At 36.9% G+C, this 14,890-nt stretch overlaps 1 protein-coding gene, 1 non-coding gene and 1 pseudogene across 5 annotated transcripts; 1 reads left to right on the plus strand and 2 right to left on the minus strand.

The window, feature by feature from the left end:
- Window positions 1–363: 363 nt before the first annotated feature.
- On the plus strand, window positions 364–5,872 carry LOC115707298 (protein Brevis radix-like 4). 4 transcript variants are annotated; one of them, XM_030635210.2, is made up of 7 exons: window positions 364–578; window positions 707–914; window positions 1,035–1,183; window positions 1,289–1,677; window positions 3,554–3,689; window positions 3,927–4,327; window positions 5,353–5,872. In XM_030635210.2, the coding sequence occupies exons 3-7, from the start codon at window positions 1,058–1,060 to the stop codon at window positions 5,429–5,431; spliced, it is 1,131 nt and encodes a 376-aa protein (XP_030491070.1). In that variant the 5' UTR covers window positions 364–578; window positions 707–914; window positions 1,035–1,057; the 3' UTR covers window positions 5,432–5,872. The 4 variants fall into 4 exon arrangements, with proteins under 4 accessions (XP_030491070.1, XP_030491071.1, XP_060961268.1 ...); XM_030635211.2 differs by having other exon boundaries at window positions 765–914; XM_061105285.1 differs by having other exon boundaries at window positions 364–914; window positions 1,032–1,183.
- A 132-nt stretch (window positions 5,873–6,004) lies between these two features.
- On the minus strand, window positions 6,005–6,608 carry LOC115707267 (large ribosomal subunit protein eL27-like; annotated as a pseudogene).
- A 3,595-nt stretch (window positions 6,609–10,203) lies between these two features.
- Window positions 10,204–10,310, minus strand: LOC133033752 (small nucleolar RNA R71). Its single transcript, XR_009685819.1, has one exon. It is a non-coding gene; the product is annotated as a small nucleolar RNA R71 (small nucleolar RNA).
- Between the last annotated feature and the right edge of the window lie 4,580 nt (window positions 10,311–14,890).

Genomic DNA, 14,890 nt, shown 5'->3' on the forward strand with positions numbered 1-14,890 from the left:
CTCTTTCAATAACAACAAATCCAAAGATGTGTGCAATATTTTAATAAATTAGATGAGTGATAAAAAGAAAGAATAAAAAAAATAATTTGCACCATAAATATTTAAAATTAATTACAAATAAGTATCTAAATTTAATTTTAGTTGAAACTTGTGTAGGTATTGATACCACAAATAACTCAAAAAAAAAAAAAAAACATAAAACATCATAGAAATCCCCTCTTTGGAGCATGTGTAGCACGAGGAACGCCCCTTATATTTCAATGTTAACGAAAATCAAGTGAACATGTCACTATTGAGAGTGTCCGTACGTTTTTTCCCCGGTAAATAGCCGTTAGCAGGTAAACTCATGGAAACCACTGTCCACTGTCACACTTCACTAAAAAAAAATTAAAAACAAAAATAAAAGGAGAGAAGCGGAGAATTGGAACCCCACCATTATTATAGCCAATCCAATTAGCGACCCAAAAACAATAATACAGACAAAACCTTACGTTTCTCCACTCAAAAACCCTTCCTCACTCCTCACTCACCACCACCACCTCAACCACCGCCACCACCGCCATTATTTCCGACACAAGGTTCTTTTTATTTCTTTATTTGTTAAATAAAAGTTAGAAGAAGAAGAAATAGAAAGAAAGGAACACTTCGAAATCTGTATAATTCTAAATATTATATATATATTTGTTAATCTTAGCTTTACTTTCAGCGAATATCTGACTCTGCCAATTTTGAGATGGTTTGAGATAGTAGTGCCTCGTTTACAGTGCCCCTTTCATAAATCGATTCCGGTGGAGTGTGTCAATCAATCAACGGTCCTGATTATACAAGTTGCCTAAACAAAAGACCGTTCCACCTCTTGTGATCTGTTCTCTCTCTCTCTCTCTCTCTCTCTCTCTGTTCTTGTTCCAACGCAGGTATTTTGCTCTCCGATGCATAATAGTTATTTTTTATTTTATATTATTTCGAAGCTAATAATGTCAATGTGTGTTTTTCTCTTTCGTTTATTTAATCATTTTCATGGGTTATTGAAGCAGAAGCGGGTTTGAGAAGAACGAAAATGTTGACATGCATAGCTCGTCCGAAGAAACTCGGAGATGAATCGCTGAGTCAACCTGAGGAAACCGATTCCACTAACATCCCCAACAATAAACAGCAAGCCGCGATCAAATCAATCACATCTCAGGTATGTATTACTGCTGCCATTTTTGGGTTTCAAACGAAGTATGAACTGTGTGTGTGAGTATGATCCTGTTTTATTATTTATTTATATTTTTGGGGGAATTTTCAGCTCAAGGATATGGCGTTGAAGGCTTCGGGAGCTTACAGGCACTGCAATCCGTGTACTGGACCGGCGACAGTCCAAGGCCGAGTTAGAAACAACGTGGAATCGGATGCCGACTCGGACCGGTTCCGATGGTCATACCGGCGGACGGGGAGTTCGAGCTCGACGACGCCCAAGACTTGGGGGAAGGAAATGGAGTTGAGGCTTAAAGGGATCTCAAGTTCGAGTGGCGAAGGGACGCCGAATTCGGCCAGTGGACGGAGAGTGGAGCCGCCGATCGTGTTCGTCGAGGAGAGCGAGCCCAAGGAATGGGTAGCCCAGGTGGAGCCTGGTGTTCTCATCACCTTTGTTTCTCTTCCGCGTGGCGGGAACGATCTGAAGCGAATACGGTTCAGGTGTGCCCTTCTCTCCTATTTTTTTTCTTTTTAATTTATTTTTTTTTAGCCGCAATCGACGGACAATATTTTATCATGCGTCATCATGTGTTTCCGACATTTTGATCCGACGGTGATCGTGACTTTCTTTGGAAAAAGTCACGCTTTGCTTGACATCACTATATGCCCAAAAAAGAAATGAAAAATCTTAGTATAAAACGGTAACAGTTAAATTGTTCGGTGGTTTTTCTTTTTTTTTTTTATATAGAAAATATATTTGGTGGTTGGTATACAGTACTTATATATTTTAGATAGGGAGTGTTTGGATGCTTTTTCTTTATGGCTCATTAAACTTTCCCAAATTGCTTGCTGGAAATGGATTACATTTAAAAATATTTTCTAGCTTTTTTAATAAAATTGTATAGTGTATATGTGTTTATTAGTCATTTGGGTTTGACCCGGGTGGAACCAACAAAACTCTAATCAATGATTGAAAATTTAATCATAATGTTTTTATTTATTTATATTCAAGGAAATAATGCTTGAATTTATGATATGATAAGAGGAGCATCCAAACACTACCTTAAGACCATCCATATTCGTAGCTTCGTACGAAGAATTTTCCTTTAGGTGAAGAGAGGGCCCTACTTAACACAGTAATTCTCACGCCTCCTCATCAAAAGCAAACCCATAACAAAAAATTATAAAACTAAAAGAAAAATAAAGTCCAAAAAGGAAAACTCATTGTGACAAATGAAGTAGTGGTGGGGCAGTTTTGATTGCATTGGTGGGCTTTTTCACTGAGTATTGTCGAAATGTCGGGAGAAGGGTCTTCCCTTTCTTTTCAATTCCCTTCACGCCTGCCTGATTCTCCGTGGCCTTGTCTTCTTATATGACCATTCAACTTTATCTATTAACCTGTGTAGACAAAGCCAGTAAATACTGCCATGCCAAAACTATAAAGAAGACAAAATGTTAAACGTTCAAAATCTTTGTGTTGGCCTACAAAATTGAGGCAAGGCTTACGAAAACTCATAGTCATGACTCATGGACTTGTGATTGACCTCTTGTTTCTTTTACTGTAGGGGACAGTAGCAAAGTGAGCATTAATTTTTCCTTAGTGATTTTTTCGACATATATGACTTGTTGTTCAAGTCCAACCAATGAAAGCTTTGTTGTTGCGTCTTAGATAATTTGCTTCTCTGTCTCTATCACTTTCCACTTGGAATCTGAGTAGACACTCCTTCAAATTATCTCGGCTATTTCTCCTTTTCTATTCGTTTCGTGTTTACATTTTGTTGGTTGGCCTTGTAAATTAAAAAGGGTTTATTACTGTTGGACCCCACCTTAACTTGATGACTATTCTATAGCACCGCTAGTTAAGTCAAATTTGTAGCCTCTTTTATTATCATCACCACTTTATTCCATGCACCTACTGGTAGGTTTTTGCTTTTTTATTTTTTTCTCTTTCATTTTTAATGATCATTATTGTTTTTGGTCAAAAAGGAATGCGAGCTTAAGTTAGTGCTTTGAGTGCGATTAAGTTAGTGGCCTAACACAATAAAGAACAATGAACTTCTACTGAATGATATAATGATATTATAGGAGGTGTTTTAGTAAGCTCATGTAAACTAGGAACTTACTCATGGCTTGTCCTGCTTTCACTACCCCAAAAAAAAGATCAATTGACTATTGTCTTGTTAGAGGCACCAGTGGTGCTGTGTCACATTGCCTTGGGTGTGACAAATTACTCTTTCCTTATGTGGTACATTTTCAAACTGCTTAGCTTTAGTTTCATCAAATGATTGACAATTTTATTGAATTCTTAAGTCTCATGTAATTATTTATTTAATCAACTTCAGGGATACTTAACTATTATTTTATCTTCTCTGATTAGTCGAGAGATGTTTAACAAATGGCAAGCTCAAAGATGGTGGGCAGAGAACTATGACAAGGTTATGGAACTTTACAATGTTCAAAGGTTTAATCGTAATGCATTCCCTCTTCCAACTCCACCTAGATCTGAAGATGAGGTGAGCTTGAATCCTGCTTATATAACATAGACATTAATCACATAAGTGGCTGTTTTCAGCTCTAATTGTCATTGAGGAGAGTACTTTGTATAAGTTGTGTTTAAACATGATTGTTTGAGAAGTTCGTTAAGTTGTCAAGTGTAATGTTTAGAGATTGAATCTTATCTACACAAACTTATTCTTAGATTTACTCTTTTTCATGTTTATGTTATATAATATTAATTCCTTTGTTTACAGAGCTCAAAAATGGAATCTGCAGAGGCTAGTCCTGTAACACCACCACTATCCAAAGAGCGGTTACCTCGTAACTTATACCGTCCAACAGGGATGGCTATGGGCTACTCATCTTCAGATTCATTTGAACAACACTCAATGCAGTCCCGTCATTTCAATGATTCCGTTGGTGTTAATTCCACACCGAAACTCTCAAGCATCAGTGGGGCTAAGACGGAGACATCGTCCATGGATGCTTCAATGAGAAGTAGTTCATCGAGAGATGCAGATCGTTCAGGCGAGCTATCCATTAGCAATGCTAGTGATCTAGAGGCTGAATGGGTTGAGCAGGATGAGCCAGGGGTTTACATTACAATTAGAGCATTGCCAGGTGGAAAGCGAGAGCTTAGACGAGTCAGATTCAGGTAATATTTCTTGCTGACTGTAAGCTTAGATTGCAGTAAATTGATTGAGCTCTTGCACAGTAGTTCCTAGTAGCATTCTAGACAAACTTTTAATGAAGTTCACAGGCAAACAATTAAATATAGTGCCCCATTTAATGGCCATTAGCACATATCATATGTAGCTTGCTAGCTGGAAAAACATATTTGTCAATAAATAGAATGGCAAGTCTACTAGACAGTCAAAATAATTTATATCCTCTACTCTTTCAGGCATTTAATTTTATTTTATTTGGTTTCTGATAAGGGGTAAATTCTGGAAGACACATTCTCATTTAATAAGTGTGTACAGAAAACTTGTGACATTAATTTCACCATACAGCGGCTGTTACTCGTTAGTGCAAGCTGTAATTATGTCAAAAGTACTCTTCTAAGGGTCATGATTTAGCCATTTGAATTGTAGTGCTATTAAACCTGGGTTTTGCTGCTGGTTCATTTTCAAACCTTCTTATATGCTTTGGTTTCATTGGATCTGGACAATGTATCACTTAAAAGTGAAAACTTTTGTGATTTTTTATAATGTTTTTAAGCCGTCTAAGATATTGTCTCCGACATATTAACTCTTTACTTTACTTGTTAAAAAGAAATAATAAAAAAATTAGTTCATTTACTATTCTTTTGATTGCGCTCCCTAAGCTTTTGGGGACATTGTAAGTCATCCTGTTCTGCTTTCAATTTAACTTCAGACTGAAGATCCTTGCGTGGCTTTAAAGTTTAGTTTCTATTCAGTTTCATACTAATGATGGCTTAAATTGTGAACCATAAGATACAATTTTTCCAGCTACAAACACGACATAATTATTAGTATTACTCAAGTTGATGAAGCTGTTTCCTCACATTCCTTTTATTACCATTCGGTGTTACACATTACACATGCACATCTGTCAAATTTTACGATCAAATGTGAAAAAAGCTTCTAGTTTATGATAATTGTTTAGGAATTGTCTATGAAACTGATCTTGGTTGATGTTTATACACCTCGAATGCAGTCGAGAAAAATTCGGAGAGATGCATGCAAGATTATGGTGGGAAGAGAATCGAGCAAGGATACATGAACAATACTTGTGATCAATTGAAGGTGGGAATGGGGGGTCAGCTGCTGGTGCTATATCATCATCCAGAGTCTGAAGGTGTTGGTTTATTTAAATTTTGTTTATCTTATTTGTTTCGACATACTACTAAAAAGCCTTGTCTATAGAATCAAAATGGTGCTGCTGGCGCCTCTGGATGTTCAAAGTGTTGCTGGGCAACATATCATACTCCACTACAAAAAAAAATAAAAAAGAAAGAAAAGAAGAAAAAGAACCAAGTTGCAAGGTGGCTGTATGTTGTTGATCCAGATCTTCTTTCTCATAGGATATGGGGGTAATGGTAATAGACTTTTCATTTCCTCAATTTTCTTTTTTCTTCTTTTTATTCTTATTATTAAGCTATTGGTGGGTGAAGAGCATCTTTGTATTTGAATTTCAAAGTCGATATGTCAATACCAGTGAAAAAATATTCTCTTTCTTTTTTTTTTTCTTTCTACTGTTGTAACTTTTTTCATAGTAAAGCATCAACAGCTTTTCCCTAAAGGCTAAAGCAATATAGCTCCCTGCAGTAATAAACTCATTCCAGCTGGTAATATTACTAGTAGTACACATTTAGGAGAGAATTGGTGGTTTGTTCCTTTAGAATAGAGAGAATTTATACAGTAGAACCTCACTAATATATACGAAGAATAACCTCAAAAATTAAATCTTGGGCAGTTATAAATAAAAATAATTTTTAAATTGTAAAACGTTGTTTATAAAATTTTAATCATTAAGAAACACAGCAAATAAACCTAACAAGTATTGAAAAATGTCCATTAAAAGAAACCATCGGTTCTTTCCGGTCTTGAATCTCTGCTCAAAACGCTTCTTGGTCTCCTTCAAGGCAGTGACTTTCTTATCCTTAGACTGGAGAACATCAACATTAGCAACATCCTCGAGATCAGCATCAAGAGTGTACCGAGTTGGCATCAAATGTTGGTAGTTAACAAGCTTGACAAAGGCCTTAAACTCGGGACTTCTTAGCCGAGTCTTTGCCAATAACCTTGCTTGGGTACTTGTTAATCCCAGCAACCAAACAATATCCATAAGGGCCATCACGAGTACCATCATTGTGTCCAGCATAACGCCCTTGAAGGACGATAACCGCCTTGTTTTGCTTCAAGAACTTCACCATTTTCTCACTCACTCACCATTTTTATATTGTAATTATACATTTTTTAAGTTTTGTATTAAATAAGCATATTTCTATTTCTATTTTTATAATTGTCTATTAAATGTATGTATTTTATTAATTAATTTATTTAGAATTAATAATTTTATTTTAAATTGTAATGTATGTATACATATTATATTTATTTAAAAATAATTTATTATAATATAGTATTAAGAATTGTTTATTAATATTTTTTTTTGGAATTATTACATAGAAAATATAAATTGACATTTTATTTACAAAAATATCTCCATAAGGTAAAGTCAACATTTATACCTTTTATGTAATTTTAATTACCAAAATACCACTTACACTATCATCACTTACACAATCAGATGATGGTTGCAGAGTAGTTGCTGCGTGGTTGCGGGGTGGTTGCATTAGACGAAAGTTTCAATCAGACGATAGTTGCAGAGTGGTTGCTAGGTGGTTGGCCGAAGGTTGCATCAGATGAAAGTTTCAATCAGACGAAAATTTCTGGGTGGTTGCGGGTGGTTAGCTGAAGGTTGCATCAGACGAAGGTTTCAATCAGACGAAATAACTGCTAGCAAAATGTTTATGCAACTGTTGTTGAACATTAAAAATTAGAACAGTGTTTTCATGTACGTAATTCTATATACATGTCTCTATATGATTTTAATATGAACAAATTCACCATTAGAAATTTGGAAAATAACAAAAATACACCAAGATAAATATTTTACTATAGTATTGATGTATTTTTTTTTTTTTTTATTATACTTGAGCTGGATTGTTTGGGAACTCCAATTCAACTTTTTGAGACATGCCTTTCATAGATCTAAAAATTGAAGTCAGGACATTAGTTTTATGCAAATTAAACTGGATTTCCAGTTGAATTTTAGTTTTGTAGTAGTTTTTCTATACTTTTTTTTATGGATTCGAAACAGCCCTTGTTTTGATTGATTCTGGTCGTCTTCTCAGGTGAATTCGCCAGAATTAATGGTGGTTCTCTTTCTGGTTGAATTTTCGTTGCGGTTGCGTTGGGTTGATGCGTAGTTGCACAATAGTTGCGCGATGGTTGCGTGATAGTTGCCCAGGATGCATGGATCCTGGGTTAAAGGTGTGTGTAAGTAATATTTGTGTAAATTTTTTTATTTGAGTTGTATATTTGTTTCTTTGGCCAGTTAGAAGTATTTTTGTAATATTGTTACTTTTTTTGGAAACTGAAAAAAGCCCCCTTTTTTTTGACATTAGGGGAGAGGGATTTGAACTTGTGACCTTCTCTTTGTGAGAAGAAGCGTGGAATAGGCTATACCTATAACCACAATTGTTTGCGGTAAGACCCTCAAAAGTTTAATCTTGCTAGTAATTAACTGCCAAATCTCATTTTCTGATGATAAAATCCCTTAATTGATATTTTGTTAGCAATTAGCCATTTCTGGACATTTTTAGTTGTTAACTACCCATGTTGGACTATTCACGTGAACACAGTGTACACGTGGCATAATATTATTGGTCCACGTATATATATATTTTTAAATAAAATTTTAAAAAATAAACTAATTTAAAATTTAACATAAATCATTTTAATTTTTTTAAAAAAAATAATTTTTTCTTTCTCCTTTTTTTTTTAGAAAACCCTAATTTCTTAAGAAGCACAAACCAACACCCTTTCTCTCTCTACAGCCTACTCACATACCATTGTTAGGTTATAATTAGCCTATCTTTCGGGTCTTTAAAGTTAGCATTATCTCGTCTATTGGTGTCTTTTGGAGCAGTTTTACGCTTGATTTTCATTATCTCAGGTTCTCGGGGTGTTAAAGTTTGAATTCAGACAAATGGCGGAAAACTGGGACAAACTTGGAAAAAAAAATTGGAAAATTCGGCTTCAGACGCATTAGTAGTTGCGACCTCCAGAGAGCCAGGTCGCGACCCTTTTTCCTGGTCGCGACTTCGAGAATTGGCAGAAACTCAGTTTTTTGAGTTTTGCCTGTAGTCGCGACCAGCTTAAATGCTAGTCGCGACTAGGTACGGAAATCGCAGATTTGACCTAATTTTGATTTTTCTCTCAATTGGAGGCACACCACTCATCCCTATATAAGGAATACGACATTGAAGGTCAGAGGCAAGCAAAAACAGACCTAATAGTGGAGGCAAGTGGAGAGGAAGCTATCTTGAAGACCCGGAGCGATATCACCTTCTAGTTTCTTTCTTTTACCCTTTTAATTCTTCTTTATGTTTGTTTTTATTTCTGAATTAATCATGGATGTTTTTAGAGTTATTATGAACTAAATTTTCCAATAAGGGAGGATGATGATTGTTGTTTAAGTTTGAATCTAGTTAATACATAATTGTCATTCCTTCATCTTATGTGTGAATACTATCTTTATTTGTGTTTAATTCCATGTGCAAGCTTGATCACCTTTTACATGTTTAATGATCTCAATTCGAAACCTGAAAAGTGAGAATTGAGAATGCTAAAATTTGGATAGTCTAGGTTCTGATGTAAAACGAAAGTATTTACATAGCCTCAGTGACTAAAAGATTATTGCTTAATGCTGATTTTGTGTTGATTTAATTAAGAAGTTAATTAGAGAACATATTATTTAGAACCTAAAAGATCTGAAAAGAGTTAGGTAAATTATAATCTGTCATTCACATTGAGACAATAGCAATTAGGTATTAACATAGGTAGCTTATCAACAAGATTCACCTCCCTAATCTCTCATCTTGATTAATCTTCGTTTATTTTCTCTTTAATTTCTGAGTTATTTACTTTCAAATTGCAATCTTATTATTTTACCGAATAGAATCATAAGTATAGTTTAGTAGTACTTAATCCAATTCCCTGTGGTTCGACCTCACTTGCGTGAGATACTACTTGATTGCGTACACTTGCGTATAAACATAATATTCGTAACAAGTTTTTGGCGCCGTTGCCGGGGAATTGTTTAAAGATTAATATTACACAAAATTATACTAACTTCTACTTTGGTATATTTTCTCTTGCTGATTTTTCTAACCTTTTTCTTGCAATATTTTCGTGATCTATTTCAGGAATCATAAGTGTATGTGCTGTCAAGGACGAGCTGTGATATTACCAGTTGATCCCGAAATCGAGAAAACTTGTAGGAGAAACCGAAAGAACAAGAGGCAAGAAGGAGTTTCAGCAACTGCTGAAACTTCAGAAATCATGGCTGCTAATGCTGCAAACAATGGAGGCAATAACGGTAATAATGGTGGCGCAGTAGAAGATCAAGCTAATGGTCGCAGCTTGAGAGATTACATTCTCCCTACTCTGACCGGAGTGCAGTCGTGTATCAGGCCACCGGCAGTGGATGCAAATAACTTTGAGATCAAACCTGCCATACTTCAAATGGTGCGCCTTCGCCCGCCTTGGTGGCCTCCCTTCTGAAGATCATAACCTGCATCTCTCTAACTTCATGGAACTTTGTGAAACTTTTAAAGTTAAGGGAGTTAGTAATGATGTTATTCGACTGAGACTGTTTCCATTCTCTCTTAGAGAACGAGCCAAGAGTTGGCTAAACTCCTTGCCACCCAACTCTATCGCCACCTGGAATGATCTGGCAACGAAATTCTTGTCAAAGTTCTTTCCTCCAGCTAAGTCTGCAAAGCTGAGAGGAGAAATCAATAACTTCTGCCAATAAGATAATGAATCTCTCCATGAGGCTTGGGAAAGATTTAAAGATCTGATCAGAAAGTGCCCTCATCATGGTATAGAGAAGTGGATGCTGGTCCACAACTTTTACAATGGGTTGGTAGGAAACACTAGAACTTTAATAGATGCAGCAGCTGGAGGAGCCTTTATGAGGAAGAGTGCTAATGAGGCTTATGATCTATTGGAGGAGATGGCTCTAAACAATCAGCAGTGGCCAACTGAAAGGAGTCAATCAAAGAAGGTAGCTGGTGTGTTAGAGGTTGATGCCATCACAAAGTTGACAAAGACGAATTGAGGCATTGACAAAGCTAATTGCAGGGCAAGCTAAACAAGCCCAAGTTGTTTGTGAGTTATGTAGAGGAAGTCATCACTTTTCAGAGTGTCAAGCTGATGTGAATGATTTGCCAATGGATGAAGCTAAAGCCATTGGAAATTATTCACAGAACAACAACAACAACTATGGGTTCAACCAGGGTAATAACCGAAGAAACAGTGGGTTCTATTGTTAGGCTATTTTTAGCCTATGTTTTGGATCCAATTTATGTGCATTTTTAGCTGTGTTGGGACGGAATTACGCTTGTTTTCTATGTTTTCAGGTTCTTTGGAGTAAAAGAGGTCTCGGGTGCAGAAATTCATTGAAAGGCGTGCTGAGCCGAAGAAAAACTCAAAAATTGAGTTTTTCTATATCTGGCCGCGGCGATGGAGAGGCTCGCCGCGGCGAGATACGAGAAACAGAGAGAGGCTGAAATTGGCACATTCTCGCCGCGGCGAGAGGAATCATGGCCGCGGCGAGATCCCGTACGGACCGGGGGTATTTTCGTCCATCGAACCCTAAATTTCTAGTATAAATAGAAAACTGCGATTGGAAGTCAGAGAGAGCGATTTGGAACCCTAAAACACAGCTGAGAGCGGCAGGAAGAGCATAGAGATTCAAGTGAAGATCCAGAATTCATCCTCAAACAGTTCTTTTCTTTATTCCTCTTTAATTTATTTATGTTGAATATTGCTATAGGAATGGTTATGGATTTGTTTCTGAACTAAATTTCCCATTTAGGGAGGATGATGATTGTTGTTTAATGTTTTCCTAGTTAATGTTTAATTACCATTCCTCAATTCTTGTGTGTGTGAAATTATCTTAATTTGTGTTTAATTTCATGTTTAAGATTGATCACCTTGTGCATGCTCTATGATCTCAATTCAAAATCTGAAAAGTGAGAATTGAGAATGCTAAAATTAAGATAATCGATGTTCTATGTGAAACGAAAGTATTTACATGACTTATGTGACGAGTAGATTATTGCTTAATGCTGATTTCATGTTAGTTTAATTAAGGAATTAATTAGATAACATGTGATTTAGAATCTAGAAGATCTGAAAGGAGCTAGGTTATTTTATAATCTGTCATTCACCCCAAGAATAGGATAGTAATTAATCATTAACAATTTGGGTAAACAACAACAGGATTCTCCTCCCTATTGTCTCATCTTGCTCAACTTTAAACTGTGTTATTAAGTTTTCTGAATTTCTTTCAAATTTTACTGTTTTTAAACTGTAATTGCTTTTGATTTACCAAATAGAATCATAAGTATAATTTAGTGGTACTTAATCCAATTCCCTGTGGGATCGACCTCACCTGTGTGAGATTTACTACTTGATTGCGTATACTTGCGTAGTATTTAAAAATATAGCAACATCTATCAGCAACGAAATCAGAACCAGAATCAGAATCAACAGTTTAATCAGCAACAAACCTCTGGTGGAAATTCTAGTTTGCAGACAGATTTATTGCTTCAATTCATGACTGAAACTAGATCTACAATCAAGGACCTGCAGACACAGATGGACCAACTAGCAACTCAAGTAGCAACCCGTCCTCAAGGGAATTTGCCTAGCACAACTGAAGTAAACCCCAAAGAAAACTACAAAGCAATTACCCTGAGAAGCGGTAAAAATTATGATGGTCCTGAAATGCCACAACTAGTGAATGGAGAAAAGGAGAATGAAGAGCAACCAATGTCAACCCCAACACCCACTTCAACGAAGGCTACTGATAGTCAAACACAACCACAGCAGTCTCCACCAACTAATAGTGATCACCATGTAAAAATACCATACCCTCAAAGGCTTAGAAAGTCAAGCTTAGACAAGCAGTTCACCAAATTCCTGGAAGTTTTCAAAAGACTTCACATTAACATTCCCTTTGCTGAAGCTTTAGAGCAGATGCCAAGTTATGTGAAGTTTATGAAGGAAATCCTGTCAAAGAAGAGAAAGATGGAGGATTATGAGACAGTGGCTCTAACTGAAGAGTGCAGCGCCATCCTACAAAAGAAACTCCCTCCTAAACTCAGAGATCCAGGGAGTTTCACTATTCCTTGTACTATTGGGAAAATTGAGGGAATAAATGCACTTTGTGACTTGGGAGCCAACATTAACTTGATGCCTCTATCGGTGTTTAAAAGATTGCAGCTGGGTGAAGCAAAGCCAACAACAGTAACTCTCCAATTGGCGGACCGATCACTAGCCCATCCTAGAGGAGTCATTGAGGATGTGTTAGTTAAGGTTGACAAGTTCATATTTCCAGCTGACTTCATCGTTTTGGATATGGAAGAAGATAGCAATGTCCCAATTATTCTTGGGAGACCATTCTTGGCAACTGGCCAAGCCTTGATCGATGTTCAGAAGGGTGAATTAAAGCTGAGAGTCCAAGGAGAAGAAGTGGTCTTTAATGTGCTAAAGGCTATGACGTACCCAAAGGCAAGTGATAATTGTTTCTTCATTGACTTGATTGATGAAATGGTGAGTGAGAAAAAGCTGCTAGATGATCCTCTTGAACTAAGTCTAACTGAAGATGAATTGACGGAGCAAGAAGGACAAGAGGTCATGGGTTATGTGAAGTGGCTTGATTCCTATGGGCCCTTGAACAGAAGATATTTTGAGGAATTGGGAGCAGTTCCAAAAGAGCTAAAGCCATCTACTGAAAAGCCTCCAGAACTTGAATTGAAGGTGCTTCCTAGTCACTTGAGGTATGAATTTTTGGGTCAAGATAAAAAGCTGCCAGTTATTGTTTCAGCTTCTCTCTCTGACGTGGAAACTGATAGACTTCTGAGGGTACTCCGAGCTCATAATAAAGCCATCGCTTGGACACTAGGTGATGTCAAAGGAATCAGTCCTTCAACAGTGATGCATCGTATTCTCATGGAAGACAATGCCAAACCAACAATTGATGCTCAACGAAGACTTAATCCACCCATGAAAGAAGTTGTCAGAAAAGAAGTAGTTAAGTGGTTGGATGCTGGAGTTGCTTATCCTATTTCAGATAGTAAGTGGGTTAGCCCGGTGCAAGTGGTCCCGAAAAAAGGTGGAATGACGGTGATCAAGAATGAAAAGAATGAGTTGATTCCTACAAGAACAGTCACTGGTTGGAGGATCTGCATCGATTACAGGAAACTCAACAAAGCAACAAGAAAAGATCACTTCCCTTTGCCCTTCATTGATCAAATGCTAGACAGATTGGCGGGGCAAGAATATTACTGTTTTCTTGATGGATATTCTGGATACCACCAGATAGCTATAGCACCTGAAGATCAAGAGAAGACTACTTTCACATGTCCCTACGGTACCTTTGCTTTCAGAAGAATGCCCTTCGGCTTGTGCAACGCCCCTGCTACTTTTCAAAGGTGTATGATGGCTATTTTTTCAGATTTGATTGAATCTTGTATTGAAATTTTTATGGATGATTTCTCAGTGTTTGGTTCTTCCTTCGATCATTGTTTGGAAAATCTGGAAAAAGTGCTAACAAGGTGCGAGAAGTCTAACTTGGTGTTAAACTGGGAGAAGTGCCACTTTATGGTAACAGAAGGAATTGTTCTTGGGCACAAAATTTCAAAGGCAGGAATTGAGGTGGATAAGGCTAAAGTTTCAACAATAGAAAATTTGCCACCTCCAGTTTCTGTAAAAGGAGTGAGGAGTTTCCTAGGACATGTTGGCTTCTACCGTAAATTTATCAAGGACTTCTCCAAAATCTCAAAACCTTTATCTAGCTTACTTGTCAATGGTGTTCCATTTGAGTTTGGAGAAGATTGTTTAAAAGCTTTCAAGATTTTAAAGGAGAGATTGATTACAGCACCGATAGTAACTTCACCAAATTGGGAATTGCCGTTTGAGTTGATGTGCGACGCAAGTGACTATGCCATTGGAGCGGTTTTGGGTCAAAGAGTTGACAGAGTATTCCACACAATCTACTATGCTAGTAGAACTCTGAATGATGCTCAATTAAATTACGCCACTACAGAGAAAGAAATGTTGGCAATAGTGTTTGCTTGTGACAAATTTCGACCCTACCTGATTGGAAATAAGGTAATTGTCTACACAGATCATTCAGCAATCAAATACCTTATGACCAAGAAGGATGCAAAACCAAGACTGATTCGGTGGGTACTTCTACTTCAAGAGTTTGACTTAGAGATAAAAGATAAAAAGGGCACCGAAAACACAGTAGCAGAGACCACTTGTCAAGATTAGAGCTGGAAGAAAGTCAGAATACAAAGGAGGTACAAATAAATGAGCAATTTCCTGATGAACAACTCTTTAGTGTGAGGGAAAACCTGATGGTACCGTGGTACGCTGACTATGTTAATTTC

Source organism: Cannabis sativa, chromosome 1, assembly GCF_029168945.1.
Source record: "Cannabis sativa cultivar Pink pepper isolate KNU-18-1 chromosome 1, ASM2916894v1, whole genome shotgun sequence".
NCBI lineage: Eukaryota > Viridiplantae > Streptophyta > Magnoliopsida > Rosales > Cannabaceae > Cannabis > Cannabis sativa.